Source organism: Pyxicephalus adspersus, chromosome 5 (assembly GCF_032062135.1).
Source record: "Pyxicephalus adspersus chromosome 5, UCB_Pads_2.0, whole genome shotgun sequence".
Lineage (NCBI taxonomy): Eukaryota > Metazoa > Chordata > Amphibia > Anura > Pyxicephalidae > Pyxicephalus > Pyxicephalus adspersus.
Genome location: NC_092862.1, coordinates 98,706,236 through 98,725,962, shown reverse-complemented (window position 1 = coordinate 98,725,962; position 19,727 = coordinate 98,706,236). Strand labels below are relative to the sequence as shown.

General features: G+C 36.7%; 2 protein-coding genes across 4 annotated transcripts in view; one reads left to right on the top strand and one right to left on the bottom strand.

The window, feature by feature from the left end:
- The window catches only part of TPK1 (thiamin pyrophosphokinase 1), a 254,941-nt gene extending 242,615 nt beyond the window's left edge, over positions 1–12,326 (top strand). For all 3 annotated transcript variants that reach the window (XM_072412252.1, XM_072412251.1, XM_072412253.1), the window contains one exon: positions 8,931–12,326. In XM_072412252.1, coding sequence (XP_072268353.1) covers positions 8,931–9,061 — 131 coding nt within the window. In that variant the 3' untranslated portion in view covers positions 9,062–12,326. The remainder of the gene's footprint in view (positions 1–8,930) is intronic.
- A 2,893-nt stretch (positions 12,327–15,219) lies between these two features.
- On the bottom strand, positions 15,220–19,137 carry SEC61G (SEC61 translocon subunit gamma). Its single transcript, XM_072412249.1, has 4 exons — positions 18,983–19,137; positions 17,423–17,521; positions 15,985–16,087; positions 15,220–15,358 (listed from the first exon to the last, which is right to left on the bottom strand). Exons 2-4 carry the CDS (start codon positions 17,514–17,516, stop codon positions 15,349–15,351), a joined length of 207 nt encoding a protein of 68 aa, XP_072268350.1. The 5' UTR covers positions 17,517–17,521; positions 18,983–19,137; the 3' UTR covers positions 15,220–15,348.
- Between the last annotated feature and the right edge of the window lie 590 nt (positions 19,138–19,727).

Genomic DNA, 19,727 nt, shown 5'->3' with positions numbered 1-19,727 from the left:
GCTCTTAATTTCTATAACCTCAATTGTCTACCGAATTTCTGGAATATAACAGAACAGGCAAAATATTGGCTTGGAAAAAAGTAACCTTAGGAAAGCATTCACGTTAAGTCAGGTTCATTTTAAGCCTAGTATAGCCAGGCTAATGAAAAAAATAATTTCTATTTGTAGCTATGGATTTCTGTAGTTTTATAATACTTTTTGCTTTATTATGGAAAATGTTTATGATGCAGTATTGTTTTCTCTGACTGTTTTTAGCCATTTCTTATCTTTTTTTTATTTTATGTCATAAAAGAGTTATATATTATCTATCAAATCGATATACAGATGGATGCAAGCAGTTCATCAGAAATTTTAAAACTGCATTTCCACTTTATTTTAAAATTACTTAAAAATCTAAACCTATTTCTTTCAAAAGTAGAGAAACATCCGAATGGTGTAACAAGAAGAATACGTGTTCGACATATATATCCAACTTGTGTTCTGAGATGAGCTTTAACTCTGGTTCACAGCATATGGGGAGATCATATGGCACTTACTGCAGCATGTGGGTCCATGGTAGGTGTAAAAGCAGCTTTGAGGGCCTGATCATTTCCAAATGAGCAGTCAGAAACCCTTTGCGTTCAAGTTGCTTTAGGCAGCAGACATAACACGGTGTGTATACTTTACGTTCCCTCTTGAAATAAAAAATGTTTAAAGGGTGGGAAAACTACTGAAGTCTTGGGAAAAAAGGTAGCCTTCTGAAGCCAAAACTACAATTTCATAATGTGTATATACATATTGTTGACAGGAGTTCAAAACACTGTCAGGATTTGATCAGTTGTCATCTCCTGAGAAGGGTTTTCACCTCCTGAGCTGTCAAATGAACAGCAATGTTTCCTATGATAAACCACTTGCCAGCAAACTCCGTTTTGATAAAAGATTTTTTTTTTTAAATAATGGCTTGCATGACCAAAGGGAAAAATACAGCAGCATTCTCTTATCCTTTTCCAGCTTAAAGCAAAGGCTGTATTTCTGTGGGCATCGTAAAAATGGCTTTTACTTTTAAGACCTACATAATGGAGCTGTTTGTTATGGAGTTATGTTTGATTAAAGCTCACCCCATCTAATTTCAGGATTATGCTGCAACCACTTATCATACTCGGGCTAGCCAAGTTTTCCCTTCTGCTGCAGAGACCAAAAGGGAAGGTTCTATTGTTTTGCAAAAGTGGCTTGCTGTGGAATATAACTGCATCTCATAATATTCCAGCTATGATCTGAAATCGTATGCCATTATTAAGACGGCTTTAAGATGAAGGCTTTTTCATTTAAAGGTTAGGAAGATTATAGTGAAATATAAAGTCAAACCGCTTTTTTATTCCCTTCCTCTAATTATAGTAAACAGACTGTATAATTGTATGTGGATCAGCTCTCTGACACTTAGTTTAAGTTGTAGAATTAAACAATTCTGACTTAGTAACCCTTCTTTTTTCCCCATATAGGTGAAACTAAAGGGACACTCGGCTCCCTTGGTATTATCAGCATGTACCCATTTTTCTGTATGTTAGCACCACTCCACTTGGTTGTCTGGAATGAAATGAAATACCCAGCACTTTAAGATATAGGTGACCACTGGCCTTGTGATCGGCCATGTATTGTCACATGGGGTAAGAGTTAATGGCCCAAAAAATCTTACAAATAGTGCTAAAAATAGCTTAGTGTTTATAAGTATCACTCCATCCCATCTTATCCGCAGAGAAACCCAGGAGAATTGCTTATTTCAGTCAATAGGGTGGCAAAAAAAGGCTTGGTGCTCTGATAAATGTTGAAAATCACTGCACCATATTGGTTTTATATAAATATAATAATCATTTACAATAATTTTGTTTCAGAAAAGTACAACAAATTTTATGGGTTGAAAAAAAAATAGACATTATACAAAGGTAAAAAAGTGTGTGTGGGGGGGGGGGATTTTCCAATGTACATTTGTTTTTAGATTGCACTGTATGATAGATGTGTTTTTTTTTCAATTTGTTTTAATGTAATTGGCCTATTTAATGTGTAAAAGTACAATAGCACTTCACCTCCTGTTTATTAAAAAAAAGGTAAAGTTTTGACTGCTGCACATGGATGTGCATGCCACTGCTCTCCCCTCTGATTGCCTGCTGGCAGCTCTGATCTGTGAGGTATGCCATAAGTCGATATCATTTAATGGAAGTGATGGTCATAGAGGCCTATTGATTCTCTGGTACACAAAAACTGCAAATGTATATTGTAAGCTCTCTACTTTTCTCAAAGGGCATAAAAAAGGTTAATCTGCTATGTTTTGTGATTTAATTAGACTGGACTTCCTCAGATTTGTGTCTATTTGTAAAAAACTAAAATATATTTATTCGATTTTTATTTTAGTTTATATATATTTTTTTACTTTTTTTTCTAAAAGCATTCAAAAAGACTAATGGGAATAAGATTACCATTACAGTTTTTTTGGAATTGGATTGGCCAATATTAGGTCAGCATGCTACAAACTACCTTTTACTCCATCCTTTTTTTCCATCAGTTTAAGACCTAATTTGTTGGCCATATGTAGGCAACTCTATGGCAGAGTAACAACAGTATAGTGGTTACAATGGCAATGGGGTCAGGAAAAGGCTTACTGTGCATCTTTCCTTTATAGTATTGGTTACTAATTCTGCTATCACTGTCGTTGCCTCCGCTCCTTATCTTAGTGGTCTTTGCAGCTTCCTCCTATTCTTCTTAGCAGTTCGGCATAAATGGTACTACTTTGTTAAGCTACATACACACTTCCAATTATTATCGTTGGAAAACGAACGACGAACGTTCATGCACGATATATATGAACGATCGTATAGCACCGATCCTGCACATAGAGTTAACGACACGATCGTTCGTAGATATTGTACACACAATAGATACGATCGTTTGAGCGATAGAGGAACTATGTGCACGACAGGAAAGTGAACGGACGTTCGTTCATCACGCATGCTCTGCACATGGACGATCAACGAACGACCGTACACACGAACGATGTTCAACGATCGTCGTCCGATCCGCCGGTCCGGTCGTTCGTTTCCAGCGACTTTCCTCGTTCGTCGGCGTCGTTGGTTACTTTTTTACGAACGACTTTTTGCCCAATCGATCGTTCGTCGTTCGATTGGAACGATAAAAATTGGAAGTGTGTACGCACCTTTAGTGTAGATATCACAGATGTATAGAAGAGGGGGAACTGTTTCACCAGACTAGATACAGAACAGGTAGAGACCAGACCTCTGCAATATGGCCTTGTGGACCAATGTGTTACACCTGGTCTTTAAATCCAACGCTTGCCAGTTCTCCGATGGCCCCTGTGCATTTCCAATTGTTGTTCTTTACAAGGTTTTCTAAACAGACAAATAACTTTTGCATCTTAAATAATGATAATGTTTCGTTATGCATTTTGAAAAATGCTTCTGGCCAGTTTTACAGATATTTAATCATAAATGCTCGTTAAACATCATTCATTACCTGGAAATGGAAACAAATTATAGTTTTATATACATAAATCTTTATCAGACTGTTTGAAAAATGGATTGTAGGCCATCACAAAGGCAGCTCCAAAGCAAATGTGAAGTTGAATGCCAACTACTTGCTTTAGCTTGTAGAACACAGGAGCTGTTTTATACTACTGAGCCTTAAAGTGCCCACAGTAACCCATTATGTCCTATTTTATTATAATAATCTTTGTCAAAGATTAAATAGTAAATGAAAATTGCCTGCAAATGGTAACATCAGTACAACTGTTTTGCTTATTTTTTATTAGTCTGTCTCAGTAGTGTTTTTTCTGGTACAGGGAACATTTCTTCATGTCCACATGGGACAATGTACAATGTACTGTATATATGACAATATTGTGTGGCACATTCACAATGCAATTTATGAAAGCATTTAGTTTTTTGTGCATAGTTGTAAATAATTTGGTAATGTACAATTTATCAAATGAGTGCTAAAGTATTATGTAAAAGTTGCAGGTACCTGGACTGAGCACACATGACTAGTTTTTAAATTTTTGTTTAAAAGAACATTTGCTTTTTTTAGAAGCAGAATTATAGAACTGATTGCCCTTAAAATGAATAGATTATGAGTTTTATTTGTCATATCTATCCTGAGTCATGGTAAAACAGTGAGTCATTGGAGTCCAATACTTAAAATATAGTAAGGAGAATATTGTGGGCTACATGAGCAGGTACTGAACCCTATTGGGGTCATCAGCGTTATTCCTTATTCTGTGTCTTAGTCACATCCCAACACAGGTGAAGGAACAGGGCAGCACCCTGGTGTGTTTTATACTACAATACATAGTCATCAGGATTTAGGCCTTTGTGAATATTTTTCAATTTGTTAGGGCTAAGAAAGATACAAAGAACTGGTGGTACTGTATGTGATAAACAAGTAGGGTCAGTATTGTAGGACTGTGTAGGTACAGGACCCTAGCAAAGGTTTTGCTTATATGAATGTTGGTACAAAATATTAAAAAAACTAGCAGGCAGCCACCATGAAATAGATATTGATTCATCCTTCATAACCTGATCATAAGTGGACTCCCAACAACACACGTCAGAATAGTTTGCTAAATGACTTCATTTATCTAGCATTAAATTTGTTAATGCATGGTGTTTTGCTTTGACTGTTCACATCGTAAAATATCTTGTCATCCCTGTGTAATGAACACAAGCAGATTTCTTTAACTCTTATTCTTGCCGGTAACATTTTATTCTTTTTTAATAACCCATTTGGATTTTTTATGTGGTAAAATGTATCTATTGGCAACACTTTCTTTTTCATTTTCGAATAAGATAGGAAATGGACAAAACTATCATTTTTTTCTTGTTTTGCCGTCTGCCTTATTAAGGAGAGCGATCCTATTTTGCCGGGAATACAACAGGTAGTAAACTGAAATCCCTTTAAAACAAAGTCTCAACCTTTAGATTGAAGGTACCTCTTTGAGGTCATTTCTAGAACCATGTGTCCACTATTTATCTGTAAAGCAGAATATGTTCCCTTGGACACCATAAAAAAGAAAATAATGCAATGAGGGGTAGGAGGGTCATTGAGGTGGGGCAAGGTTAAATACCCCCTGCTCCTTGGCTTCCATCTCCACCTTAGTGGAACAGGTGCTTACGGATGTGGCCATTCAATTCTCTCTTCTCTCTGTGATACACCGAAAGAGTAGAAGCAAGGGACAATGTCAGCCCTGTTCCTACACCCCCACAACTGTTTTTCCCTTGCTACACCACTACCTGCTCTTTTGCCTCCAGCCCCTGAAGTACCTCTCATCAGGTACCAATGTACTTCTGGGGTTCCACAGACCCCAGTTTAAACACTTTGGTCAAATGTAAAGGCACTTGAAGGTAACTCCTAACCTGCAAAAGTGACATATTTGATATATTGTTTCCCACTACAGGTTTGATTTAAGTAGTTGTTTTTGGTCAATTTTTTATTATTTTTGCAGTTTTGAAGGAAACATATAGAAATGTAGACAACATAACTAGCAATCAAAATACTAAACATTTCTTATTGGACAAAACAAATACTTTTAAAACTTTTAGAATAATTATGGCAGAAGATAGTAAGGAAAGACTAACTTCAGTACCTTTTTGTATAGCGTAAGATTTGTCACAAAAAGTAGTCATACATCAGATTTTAGGAGGCTGAAAATGAAAATATATATATAAACTCCTGTGTACCATCTGGATATCAGCCACAGGGAATTGATGCAGGTTTTCTGTTTCCAGCTCCCACAGTTCATTGCCCTTATGCGTATTCTTAGTATTACCATTTCCGCCAGCATAATGTTTAATGTAGCTTTGCCCTGCAGTTTCGGAGCATGCAGCTTGCACCTGGATAATATTTGATAAAACATCTTCATGGATTGCTACTGCTGACTGTGCAGACCTCAAGATAATAAATTAGGCCACAAGATGGATTTATCTAAATAGTAAAGAGTCTTCTGTGCTGAATCCGCATATTTAAAACATTAATCCACTTTGTACGGCTTTAATGAGGCCTGAGGATCACCATAAAGATGGCTTTTTTTGTACTGCGTATGCTTGAAGCCAGGGGTGAAGTATCATGTGGTGTGCTTACTACTTTTTGTAATTAATGTTTGTCAGTGCTACATAGGTAATTGGTTAAATGAAAGGTAAACATTTTTAAACATGGCACTGAATGTGGGCAGAATAAATTGTAGTGTAATTATAAGCGTACTTTGGTTTATTAAGTATTTTGTGCATAGGTCGAAAAAAAAAATCAGAAAACTGCTTTCTATGGTTATTTTAAAGCCAGGGAGTGTATATTTGTTTAATGTCTATTTTTTTATCAGGTAGTATGAAATATTCCATATTAATATTGGGTGTTCTTCTTTTGAACTAGTAGGTGGGGCTCCCAGACTCCTTTTCCCATATTCACCAATTTCATCTTTCAGTTATGCCAAAAAAGAACCATTATTTCCAAGGTGTCCATTGCATCAGCACAAGTTTGAATTGTGTTATTTCAGTTCTCAGACTGAAAATTATTGGGAACAAGTAGATCTATCCTTAATATTTAATTTGCAGCATTACTGAATCACATTTTTTTGGGTAACAAAAGTACCTTTTTCTTGTCAAAAATAAAATTTTGTATTCCTCAATTCCCAAACTCCACATCCTAGATGGCCTGGTCATCCATTAAAAACAGCTTTCTGAATGGTCTCCTTCACATGGGCCTTCTTCTTCCTCATATATCCTGTATAGCTGTAGATTTTTTGAATAACTTTAAATCTCCTGTCTGTACGTACGTCGGTACTCATGAATTGACTGACTTTTATGGGACTGATCTGAGGATAAGACAATTGTAGGCAACAGTAAATTTGTAGAGGAATTGTCATGAGAATTGTTCTTGTGTTGAATTTACAAAAGACCCTGAACCATTAAAGGGGGTGGAGGGAGTCCCGCTCATACCATGTCACAACATTCCATCCAAAGTTGCAAAAATGTTTCAGTTTTATTCCAAAGATTCTCAGTGGGGTCTGGTCCCTGTAGTAGCCAATCTATGTGTAACAACGATGCGTTATGCTCCTTGCTATACTTTTTCATAATCTGACCCTGATGAATACTGGAATTGTGATCTTGAAATATACCAATGCCATCAGGGAAAAATTCATTGATGGAAAAACCAGGCCATTCGGTACATTCAGGTAGTCATCTTAACTGATTTTATTTTGGCACATTGCTGTATCTAGATCTGACCAACTGAAGCAACCCCAGATCATAACACTGCCCCATAGGTGCTGAAACTTTTCTTTTAGCCAGGCAACATTTCTAATTCTATGAACAGCCATTCTATCCTCAAGCCCCCTGTGAAGCATGAAATAAGACCTTTATCCTATTAATTTTCTTTACTCTACACCTTTTTTTCCTCCAAAAAAAAGACTGTACATACAGTTGTACTCCTGCGGTTTATGAAATAACTGATTCCATACTGTGAAAATACAGAAAACACCTGATATAAAAAAGGAATTTATCAAGGTATGTTCTCTTTTATCAGACCGTGATATCACTAAGATCAGTGTACTCATAAAAGGTTCCATACTGTACAATCGCAAGGACACTTTGGGAAATCTTGGATTGTGTTGCCTGTTCTCTTTCACATCTTGTGTTCCAGTATTTATTTTATAAGCCATCAGATGCACAAATATAAGTGAATTTTGCCACCTAGTGACTGAAATAAAGAAGTGCTAGAAAAAGCTGTCTCCGGGTGTATATGGAATATAATCGCAGCTAATTTATTATCTTATTAAAGCATGTATTGATTATTAGAATACACATTATTGGGGTTTTCTCCAATTATTATAAACATTCTGAACACAGGAACATTGAGATAAATTAGATAAATGTCATCATCTGCATAATCAGCTGTGACTATTGTTTACAAGTATATATTAGGTTAAGGAAGCAGAAAAGAAGAACATTTTTTATTATGGTGCTGTAGTTGATGAACAGCTTTAGGTAAAATTTTTAGTATGTTCATCAAACTTTATACAGGCATAATTTATGCTAGCTTTTCCCAACCTAATTAACATAGGGAAACCCATGAAATAACTTTTGAGTCTATTTGCCCACATTTTTATTTTGCTGGCTGCCTTGGATATTAGCTACATGGGTCGCCCTGACCTGTAAATGTCAGTCATGCAATTTTTATTAGGATTGCCCATATGACAGATAAATCAAACATCTTTTTTAAAGTGATCCTTTAGGCAGCCTTTGCCATCTGTTTTTGAACCCCAACTGAGTAGCACTGAGCTATCTAAACTATCAAAACACATTGGCCAATGCTCCAGTATGTTTTGCACAAGAATGGTGTAGTGCTGAAGTCTCTGATTAGTGGATAGCACTCTTACTAGGATCTGTTTTTACTTCAACAAACTGTAGATGAATAGTGATTTGTGGGCTGTAACAAAGCTGATCAAAGTTTGCAGAAAGCTTTACAAATTGTTTTTCTTATATGGCCCATGACCTAAACAAAACCAGGTTGTTCCTCCTGCTATTCTAACAGTACAAGTGCATGGAGGGTTTTTAGAATTTCTAGTACACCCTCTCTTTTGTTGCAGCTCTCTAGAAATCTCTGGATAGCAGCTGTGAAAACTCAGTTATTAATCAGTTTATGTTAATTAACTTCCCTCTGTGCTCTTTTCACCATTGGCTGGAAGTATTTTTTTTTCTTTCTATTGCATTGGCTTGGCTGATAGTAAATATATGTCAATGTATGTCAAATTGTATAAGTTTATTTTCCAGTCTTATCACTTTCCTGGAATTGCTAGAGTTGTCAGTTGGGATGAAGCAATACCATAAATATTTGTATGGTTTACTCTAAATATTATACTATGTAAAGTAACCATTGATATACTTCTCTATTTTCAGCTGCTGGAGTATTGCAGTTTGGAAGTTTGGTCAGCACCTCCAATACCTACGACGGGAGTGGTATTGTTACAGTGGAAACTGACAGTCCTATAGTATGGACCATGGGAATTAAATCCTCCATCGGTGAATAAAAAATTCCATGGGAGGAGATTCCAGAGGAGACTTTAACAAAAAAGTCAAATTGACTAATTCCTAAGAGAAACTCTGTAAAAGCCAAACATCATCACTTTGTGAAATACTGCTTATAATCTTATATTTTCTACATTTGTTAACATACAGGTGACATTTTACATTGCAGACTGATTTCATATAAATTGTCTTTATTTTCCAAATGCACGATGAGAAAGCTTTGCCAAACTGGGTGTTCTGTATATTACAGGATTGGATATAACGGGGTTAGGCTAATTTGTTTGAATGTAGGAGAAAGGTAAATGTAAAGTTCATTGATAAAGGGGTCACAGTAGTGGATTTGTATTGGGTGTCTTAGATTTTGTCAACACCTTGGGAAGTTTGGTTAGATATTGGACCATTATTCAACTAATTCCTTAAAATTTCCATCTGTATGGTTTTGTACTTCGAAGTGTATGTGCATTCTTAACTTTTCTTTTTTCATTTTGGATGCAGTTGGGAAGAATTAGAACACTTGTTGGGTTTCTGGTTCGCCAGACAGGGAATCAGGGAAAATATCCAAAGTAATACAAACAAGTCAATTTATAATGCAGTGAAGTGCAGTGACATTCACTGAAAAATTATCTGGTGAAGAATCATTTACTACTTTTGAAACACATAGACCAGGAAGATTCTCCACTGGAGATTGTTTCACAGAATGCCAGATTCCCTGCTTTATCAAGTAAAGGGGAAGGTTTAGAACATCCCATCATCTTTTGATTGCTGTGTTCCTGTACAAAAATAGTCCTGAATAGAAAAAAAACCCAGTGATATTCTAGTTTTTCCCCACTCTATCCAAATTTGTTTTAGTGTTTATTTTCTACAGCACCACTAATAGTTAATGTTTACTGCCTGGTTTAGATAAGAAGTTTTGCCTAACACAATATTCATTTGAATGTTTTGCTAATGTTTTGCCAGAAAGAATATATTGTAAATCCACTTTGTGTGCAAGTAATGCCTTTAACATGTATGTGTATAGAGCTGAGGGGGGGGGTCCAGCAGGACAGGGCGGGGATCCAGCAGGACGGCCCACTATAAGCTGTCTATCAAAAACTACTGGAGGCGGATATAAGACCTGTCCACCATGCAGCAAAAGCAGCAGGGACCAGTCCCAATACATGAAGCTCCTGCACAGAGACAAGTTTTCACTCAATTACTGCACTGATCTAAGAAGTAAATGTCACAGAAGTAGGAATACACAGGCCAGCCATTGTATTCAGATTTTTTTGCCTTGGAGTTAATCCTTAAATCATATTTTCCATTGTAAATAGAGTAGGAAAGGGTTCAAATCTTTTAGGATGTTCAGAAACCACTTGAAAGATCTTGTATTCGGTTTATAGTAACAGTCCAATTCTTTACCACGTGACAAATGTCACCAGCCTGAATTCTCTGTATCTTGTGAAGGAGGAATCCATGGAAGTAATGCAGTGTTTACAATACAATACAGTATTTCGTTGCTTTCATTTTATGTAGTTTAATCTTCATAAGAAAAAGGGAAGAATTCCGGCTGAGTTTAAGAGGTCACAACCCTGGGGTCCTAGATTGAAGAAAATACTTGGCAGGGAAGAGAGCCCTTCTTTACTTGAACAAAGTGAATAAATCTATTTTTGCAGTTTCTTTTGTAGTAGCAAAAAACAATATCAGTTGTTATATTCTATAATATGTGAGTCAATAAGAAACCACACTATAAAAGTAAGGTTAGCTACTGATAAAGAATTCCTGCATCCTGTTCTGTCTTGTGAGGGGACCAGGTATAATTTTATATACAATATATGTTCACATTAGAAGAAGAAAGAAGCAAAAGAAGGCTTTTTTGGCAGTATTAAAACAAAATATACTTTTACTAAACATAAATACCTTTCTCACTGGACAAGTATTTTTCTGTGCTACTACAGAATTCAAATGTTCACATAACACACATGATTGGTTATAATAATTGATATTCTGATGTCCGACACATTTCACTTTATAGCTTCCTCAGGGGATTTCGAGATTTTAAAGTGACATTTAATTCAGTATGACACAGATACGAGACGTTAACCCCTTGGTTATAAGAAACATCGATAGTGCAAGGGACTCTTCTTCCCCCTCTGGGAGAATTGAGGTTTCCTACGTTAACTCCTTGTATCTGTGTCATACTAAACTCAATGTCACTATAAACTATATACTTAACAATTCGATAAGTGCAATCTAGACCTAAATTCAGAACCAGTAACTCAATTACAACTTGAAAATTGTAAGATGACGAAATATATCACTCCCAATACCTCAAAAACCTCAAACTGAATTACAATCTCTTTTGATTTATCTAGTATACTTCTTAAACCCTATTTATCCAAGCCCTACGCTCAGGCACCTCATGCGGTGATCCCTTGGATACACTCGTTATCACATCGCTTATGCATCCAGCACTCATTTGTCTAATAATTATTTACAGAATATGTATGCTCCATCTACATATATCACTTTCCTTACTTATACCAATCATGGTTTAGGTTACCCATGTTAATGGATACAATTGTTATTTATTATACTGTTTTCTTCTCTTTTTCTTGAATTTGTAACTGTATGAAACTAACCAAGTCCAGGAATCACCTGAGGAAGCTTTAAAGTGAAACGCATCAGAGAAAATGAGAAACCAGAAAATCAATTATTGTATCCAATCAAGTGTGTTATGTGAACATTTAAATTCTATGGTAGCATAGAAGAATACTTGTCTAGTGAGAAAGTTATTTATGTTCAGTAAAAGTTTACTTTGTTTTTATACTGCCAAAAAAGCCTAATGTGTATAAATACCAAAAGGCTTGACAGTAGTACAAAACTGATACAATAACCTTTCTTTAGTAAGACACTTCTTCCCTTATCTTAGAATATATGTTATTATAAAATCATTGGTTATATTGTACAAGTGCTGGTGGTATTGGCAACCACTAGAGTTTATGCAGGTTTGACATTTTCATGTCAAGTAAATTGTAGCAATGATTTTTATATGTTAAATGTCATCACTTACTTTTAATTGCAGCTTTGAATACAACAATGCCTTAACATCTGTGTGTGTATATATATATATATATATATATATATATATATATATATATATATATATATATATATATATATATATATATATATAGTAATTGTAGTAGTGCCATAAAAGAAAGCAGCATTTTGGGTGTATCTTTCTAAAAGGAAATATATTTCTTTCTAAATAAAATAAATGTAAAGATTTTCCATTTGTGTATGTTTTTATTTGCCATCTTTTTCTTTTTTGTTAAAGGTTTCCATTATCCTTGATAAACCAGAGTAGTCTTTCTGTCCCATATGTTAGCCCCCACTGTTCCACCAAGTGAAACCAGCTCCAACAGGCGAGATATTTATGTTCTGAAATCCTAGGACGGCTATCTTAGACATTAAATAATTGTTGCTGGATATGAATGGTCACGCTTATGGTGAATATCTGACTTGAGTACAGCAGTCCCTAAACAATGTTTATCAATCTACCTTGATGAACAACCACATTACAGGAACCCATAAACACTAAAACATACCATGCTTTGGTGAGAATGGGCCCAAAACTCCAGTTTCTACCAGGACACCTGGTATTTCCCAGTGTTTCCCAGCCCGGATATCTTGCGGAATAAACAATTTGTGACTGACCAATGATCTTTTTAGTATTTTATAGACATTCTTGCTACTAACCACTACACTATTGTACTGTGATCTATGGCTATAGTAAATATAGCAGGGATTCACAAGAACTGAAAGCTATTTCCAAGGTTTCCCTATCTTAGAAAGATTGTCCTTTGAAATAATCTTAAAGATTTTGTCCCTTCAATCGTATGCATTGGCCCTTTAAGAAAGGTTGACAAAAGCATACAAAAATAGGACACAATGGCCTCATTCATTCAAAAGCTGAAAAATCAAACAGACACACCACTGTTCTTTACAATTTCTACATTTCATGTGGTTCTGCTCCATTTGTCAAAGCAATTATTCCAGCAGGGTTTGTTGATATGTGTACAATATTACAGCGTGTTATTTTCCTATTGTGTGCAGCTTCTGTGTATAGTATTTAGACATTAGCTTTCTTCTCCTAGCCTCACAGTGTGCTGCAGCATTGCTTTTGTTTGTATGCTCACTTTCAGCCCGTCTGAAGGGAAGTTAATTGTACACTTACATAATGTGGGATTTCAAGAGGCTATTTACTTCGATTTCCAGGTCTTAGAAAACACATCCTAAAAACACTTTAATTCACCACCTCATGGAAAGCCAAAGAAACTAAACAACAAATGAGTACAAATAATTTGGCAAGATGAATAAAAAAAGATTTAAACCAGAAAGGTGCCAAAAATGGAAAGACTCCCGTGCATGAGTGTAGAATGGGCATTCGTTCTCCAGAAAACTGTTAAAAGGTTTTATACTGCACATAGAACATCAATGTAATATTGATTGTTGTCTTATTATAGATGGGCTTTTGTAGGTTTTGGGTGCCAAGTATTTCTTGGCTTTGAAATGGAAAGTAGAGAGCCCCTCATTTTCCCCAACACCCTGTAACCTTGACTGACCTTATTTCTTAGACTTTCATTACATGAACTATACACCTAAGCTTCAACTGGATGACATGCAATAGTTTCAGCATCAGCCACGTGTTGTGAACAGTGTATACACAAAAGGTTTTGGCTCAACCAGGTTTAGTCTCCACCAAGGGATCAGAACTTAGCTTTAACTTCACAAACATTTCCTTTAAGGCCCAAGTTCTAAACACACACACTGCCAGCAACATTTCATGCTTTTCCTTTGTTCACCAATCACATTACCTTCAGGATTCTCTTCAGTAGTGACTAGTTATTAATGACAGACAAAAGAGATGATGCACCGTTGGTCTCTAAATTAAAGACACCTGTAGTGTGATGAACCCTTAAAAGGACAAGCTAGGCATTCATTTAAGTTGGGGACCCAATTTACCTGTAGAGAAGACATATTTAAATGTGTCCATTTTCCTGCACTTTTTAAGTAGAAATCTCTGACGTTCATGTCTGGTTCACACATGTACTGGAATTTCTGTGTTCTTAAAAACTGCAAAGTCACATGAATGTAACCACAGCTGTATAGGTTTAAAAGGCAATTTTTAGATCCTAGTCTATGATCAATTACCAGTGAGACCAGCTGAAAGGTGGGGGGTCAGGGAGGTGACTGGATAGCTCTGTGTACTTTATCTGTACAACGCAGAATCTATTAGGAGTTCACGGCAATGTTTTACATATATTTTTATGATGACATTTTGGATAGAGAAGTAGTATTTTGCACCATATTTATGTATCATTTAGTGCCCTTTACAATGTACTTTTTGCTGTATGCTGTAAACGCATTGTAGAAACCCACTGCTTTCGACTGGGATGCCAATAGGCTCTCACTTACATATTAGAAGGGTCAAAAGCCAGAATGAATGACAAAGCAGCTTATTTCATAACCTGTTTGCAAGGTTTTTACTAGTAGGGAGTATACTATGTAATCTCATTGTCCAATATGTTTTATCACCCAACTCTGGACTAAATAAATCATGAATATTTCCATTGTTTTTATCCAAGGCGGGCAGCTTTTTTATATTTTCTACCTTTGTAGAGAATAGGGAATGGGTAACACCAGCACACAAAGTACTGCAAGGCCACTTAGGATTGTAAACCGTTTCCTGTTTGTCCACCTTTCTAACTGCATGAAAAGAGAAAGCTCCCGCACTGCCTGCCGCATATCTCATTTGGTTTACATATAGAGTAACATGCGTAGCGTAGAATAAGGAGATGCCAAGTATCCACTTATATTTCCGGGTATATATGTGTGATATGACACAAAAGCAATCACATAAAAGCTGATACATTAAAATGAGGTGCTTATTAATTGCCAGTATCAGAGCTATAAATAAAGTGGACATTTTACTTTTAGTGAGCAAAGATAGGATGGTTTTCAGCAAGGTGTGAAAACTTAGAAGTAGTCAGATATGCAATGGTGGTAAACTATGCCCTTTGATAAGACGGTCAATAACAGAATTCTGCACCATCAACACTTGAAGGGACATTTTCTACAAACTCAGTCTAAATAAATAATAAAAAAAGAAAATACAAAATGTCTTTTGTGAGTTTTAATACACGAACCAGGCCAAATAAAAAATATACATAAAACAAACAAATCAGCACTCGTCCATTTACACAAATGCGAATTTTAGAGTCCTTGCTGTTGTCTGAACCGGGTAAGTCTAGCTGCCACTAAAATGAAAAACAAAAGATTTGTCAGTCAACAAAGGTTAATGTCTCTAACGTCTCAAACACACCAACCTTCTGCCACCCAACACTTAGATATCTATAGTATTAATAATAATGATTTCGGGTAACACCACAAGCTCTTCATCTTCTCCTCCGGGGCACCTTTTCCTGCCACACTGTCCTGGACCAATTGTCCTGAAGCCAGGGCTCAGAGAATGCATTGAAAAACTCTGGCAGTTATTAAACCCAGGAGGATGAGGACATCTAGTGGTGGAAAGCAATTACTGCTGGTGACAGTTAACTTGAAAAAGTATTGAAGCAAACGTTGGCCATGTAGAAGCTCACAGCTAATCCAAAGTAACTGTAAATTGAGGTTTGGAACTTTAAAGAGGGTTTGAATACCCCAGAAGCTAGATCGAAATCTTGTCTGCGAGATGGATTTATCTAACAGTTGTATTGACTACAAATCCCACGTAAATATTTTAACACCCCCCCCAGTCATCTAACCATGCAGTTACACAATTCCTGTGAATTCAGACCTGGACACACACCAAGATGAACAATGCTGGTGATCAATTTCTGGCAAATACCCAAGCACTCAAGTCCTAAACAATTAGTTTACCACTTACACAATGATATTATTGATGGGGATATGAATAAGTTTTACAAAGAATCCAATAAATCCCATAATTGCAAATCCAATTGCAGTTGCCATAGCGATCTTCTGGAACTCTGCAAAAGTAAAATATATCCATTATATAGCAAGAGAAGAAAAACACAACACATACACAGCAATAGCTAATGGGCTGGAAAGTGTTTGGTGGAAATTGTAAGCAGGATGTTTAACATTATTTTTAGGTTCTCATTTCATGTACAGATCTTCTAAAGAAAGCTCTCGCTTGGGCTACTCAAGAAGATAAGGGGTTCCTTGTTAAGAGTCATCTCAGCCTCTGAAATTAGTATAGATCACCAATTACCTTTTAGGCATCATTTTTTTTATATTTAAACAAACCTGGAACAAGACTGCAGATCATGAAAGTCAAAGTTCCAGAACTAAGTACTTGTTCCTAGTAAGTGTATCAAAGCACTAAAGTTATTGGAACAGTATAAGGGGCAATGGTAGTCATAAGAGGTTGCATTTAACCGCTCACAACCTACAATCATTACTTACATTCATAGAAATATGATAAGGATGCATAAAGGTGATCATTTACAACTACAAAAATGTTTGCATATGGATAATCCCATTAATGTAAGAAAAAAAATACTGCAGCCATCTGTGCACATAGATGATGTCTATGGAGTAAATTATATGTGGTATATAATATTATTAGAAAGCACCAACATATTATACAGCGCTGTACAAAGTCCATAGTCATGTCACTAGCTGTCCCTCAAAGGAGCTCACAATCTAATGTCCCTACCATAGTCATATGGCATTAATACAGTCTAAGGGCAATTTTAGGGGGAAGCCATTTAACCTAAGTGCATGTTTTTGGGATGTGGGAGGAAACCGGAATACCCTGGAGGAACCCCACGCAAACACAGGGAGAACCTGCAAACTCCATGCAGATAGTGTCCTGCCTGAGAATCAAACCTGGGACCTAGCGCTGCAAAGACCTGAGTGCTAACCTCTGAGCCACCATGCTGCCCACATATATACCAGAGATCCTGTTTACCTGATGCTTACACCTTTATAACTTGACCAGTTTACCTAAAATTCTTCAAATAGGCACCTTACAATACAACATTACTACTAATATGTATATAGCACCGACACATTACGTAGTGCTCCCCGGTCATATCATTAACTCATCCCTTAGGGGGTTCACACTGTAATATCTCTACTGTAGAGATGTCCATAACACAATCTAATGTCAATTTGTGATGGGAAGCTAATTATTCAACTGCTCATTTTTGGGATATGGATGGCAGCCAATGTAGGAAACCCACATAAACACAGGTACAACAAAAACACTGTGCCACCATATAACCTAACCCCTAACCTACTGCTTACCATTACCTACCATTTTGTACCTTACATTTACAACACAGTGCTTTTCTTACCTTTCCTGTCTGGCTTGGTACACCTCTTCACAAGTCTGATAGAATCTTTCACAAACTGACGGCTGGGCTCAACAAATTGCATAACCTGGTCCATGGTATCTTAAGAAGAAAAGTTACAAAAGTTAAAATACATTTAAAATGTATAGAAAGCATACTCAATCTAAAAAGTTATACTTAGCAATTGTCTTCCTCTATAGACCAGAACATTAGTTTATAAATAACCTCCTTCATGTAATATCGAGGACAATGACTGAACACCAATATGTAATCAGCCTGATGTACAGTATTCAAAAAAAAAAGCAAGCGGACAGGTATGTTTATTTACAGAAAGGACATCACCTGTCCCGGCAGCATTAAATGACCCCCACGGTTGTAGTTTCTGTGAACATTAGCCCCTCCTCTAGTGGTATTAAACACTGGGTAGGAAGAGATTCTGCCCCCATGCATGCTTGTACATTATAGCCTTAGAAGCAGCAAAATCACTGATCTGTTTGGTCTCTGAATCCTTTCCTTTGTATCTTCCAGGTGCTTGGTCACCCTCCTCTACCACTGAAGATGAGCTGGTAATGAACACTGCACAGAGGACCATATAACATATATCGGTGATAAAAAGTTATCTGTAGGAAGATTCTGGCAGTACACACTCCTCTGCATATAAGATGTGATTTATTTTTTGTTTAGAAAGAGCCGCTATAATTATCTGATAAATACTGATCATCCGATAATAAACGTGAAGTTTAAGAATGCAAACATAACCAAAACTTGGGGAAAATGCACTCAGCCAAAATCCAGAATTTGGGAAAAGTCGTGCCATCACTGGAACCGGTTCTGCAAGTTTATCCCATTCATGAAATTTCACTTTACTTCCTGTTTCATAGATTTCACACTCTTCCCAAATCTTATTTAATAAATTACAGGGGGTTATAAGTAACAGATTAGCAAGGCACAGAAATACAGGACAACCTGACAACCGGGGTTTTATGGATCACTAGGATTCCTCTGAAGGGTGACAAGAAATCTTCTAGCAATTTCTGCCTTTCACCAATGACTGAACCAACCATGCCGGGGCCCCTCAGCTGGGTGCCAGTCCACCAATGCCATCTCACTACACATCCAGGAATCCACTGACTTCCAATGTGACAATATTATTATCTTTGTTTCTGCTCATTTTTATGGTGTCATTTACACAATAGTCATACAGATATTATTAGAAAGGTTTCCCTGAGACCTGGATGATAATGGTTCCTCAATAATACAGATAGGATAGAGGGGAGGGCACAGGAGGCATGGCCCTTATATAATATAAATATAATATAAATACTCCATAATCCTGATACAAGGCCTGCCATTCACTGTAATAGAATACACACCTCCATTACCCGGAAGACACTCCTATGTTATCCTTGTTATAATATACACAGCCATGTATAATGTATTATAGAGATACCTCAGTAACCACCGTGCTCTGCCACGTACCAAGCCGTATGAGAATTATATACACACAATAGTCTATAGTATTACTATATAAACCGTATCACCCCGAAGTCTGCGTATAATTACCGTGTTGTATTGCTCCACACAGACACTGTCCGCTCCCCGGCCTCTGATCACTGGGACACGTCGCACTCCTCACAGCCCCCTATACTATACGACTGACGTCACCGGATATCTGACCCGCCTTGTCCAATCACTTCTGACTTAGTCTACGTGTATCAGGCGATAGGAAATACTAACGTGGACTTTCTGTCCTTCGTCTCTGTATCTCTATTGTCTGGTGGGCGGAGAGTTGGAGTTAAAGCGAGTACGCTGAGCTGGCGCTGTTTTTTTTTCTGGCTTTGCTGTAACTTTATTGTTCACACTGAGGATAAACATTGTATGCTTAGTTATTACATAGCAGGGTTTTGGGTGGCACAGCATTACTATTATTATTTTTATTATTAATAATAATAAACAGGATTTATATAGTACCAACATATTACACAGCGCTGCACATTAAATAGGGGGTTGCAAATGACAGATGAATACAGACTGACACAGGAGGAGAAGACCCTTCCCCCGAAGAGCTTACAATCTAGGAGGTGGGGGAATTAACACAATACCTTGCAGAAAAATAAAATTTATTTTTCTCAAAATGTAGCCAATTTTGTCAAATCTGCCCTCCACTTAACACAAGTTTAAAAAAAAGATCAGATTTTTGTTATGGAGGATTTACTGCATTTAGAAGACACTAATCACAAATCTGAAAAATCTGCAAAAAACTGCACTGCTTGTACACAGATTTGCCCGCGGCTGCATTCATCGATGC

Excerpts from the sequence above, each read along its gene's own strand:
- SEC61G (XM_072412249.1), bottom strand. The coding sequence starts at position 17,516 with ATGGACCAGGTTATGCAATTTGTTGAGCCCAGCCGTCAGTTTGTGAAA. Across the intron at positions 16,088-17,422 it reads TACCAAGCCAGACAGGAAAG|AGTTCCAGAAGATCGCTATG; the intron begins GTAAGAAAAGCA and ends TTACTTTTGCAG.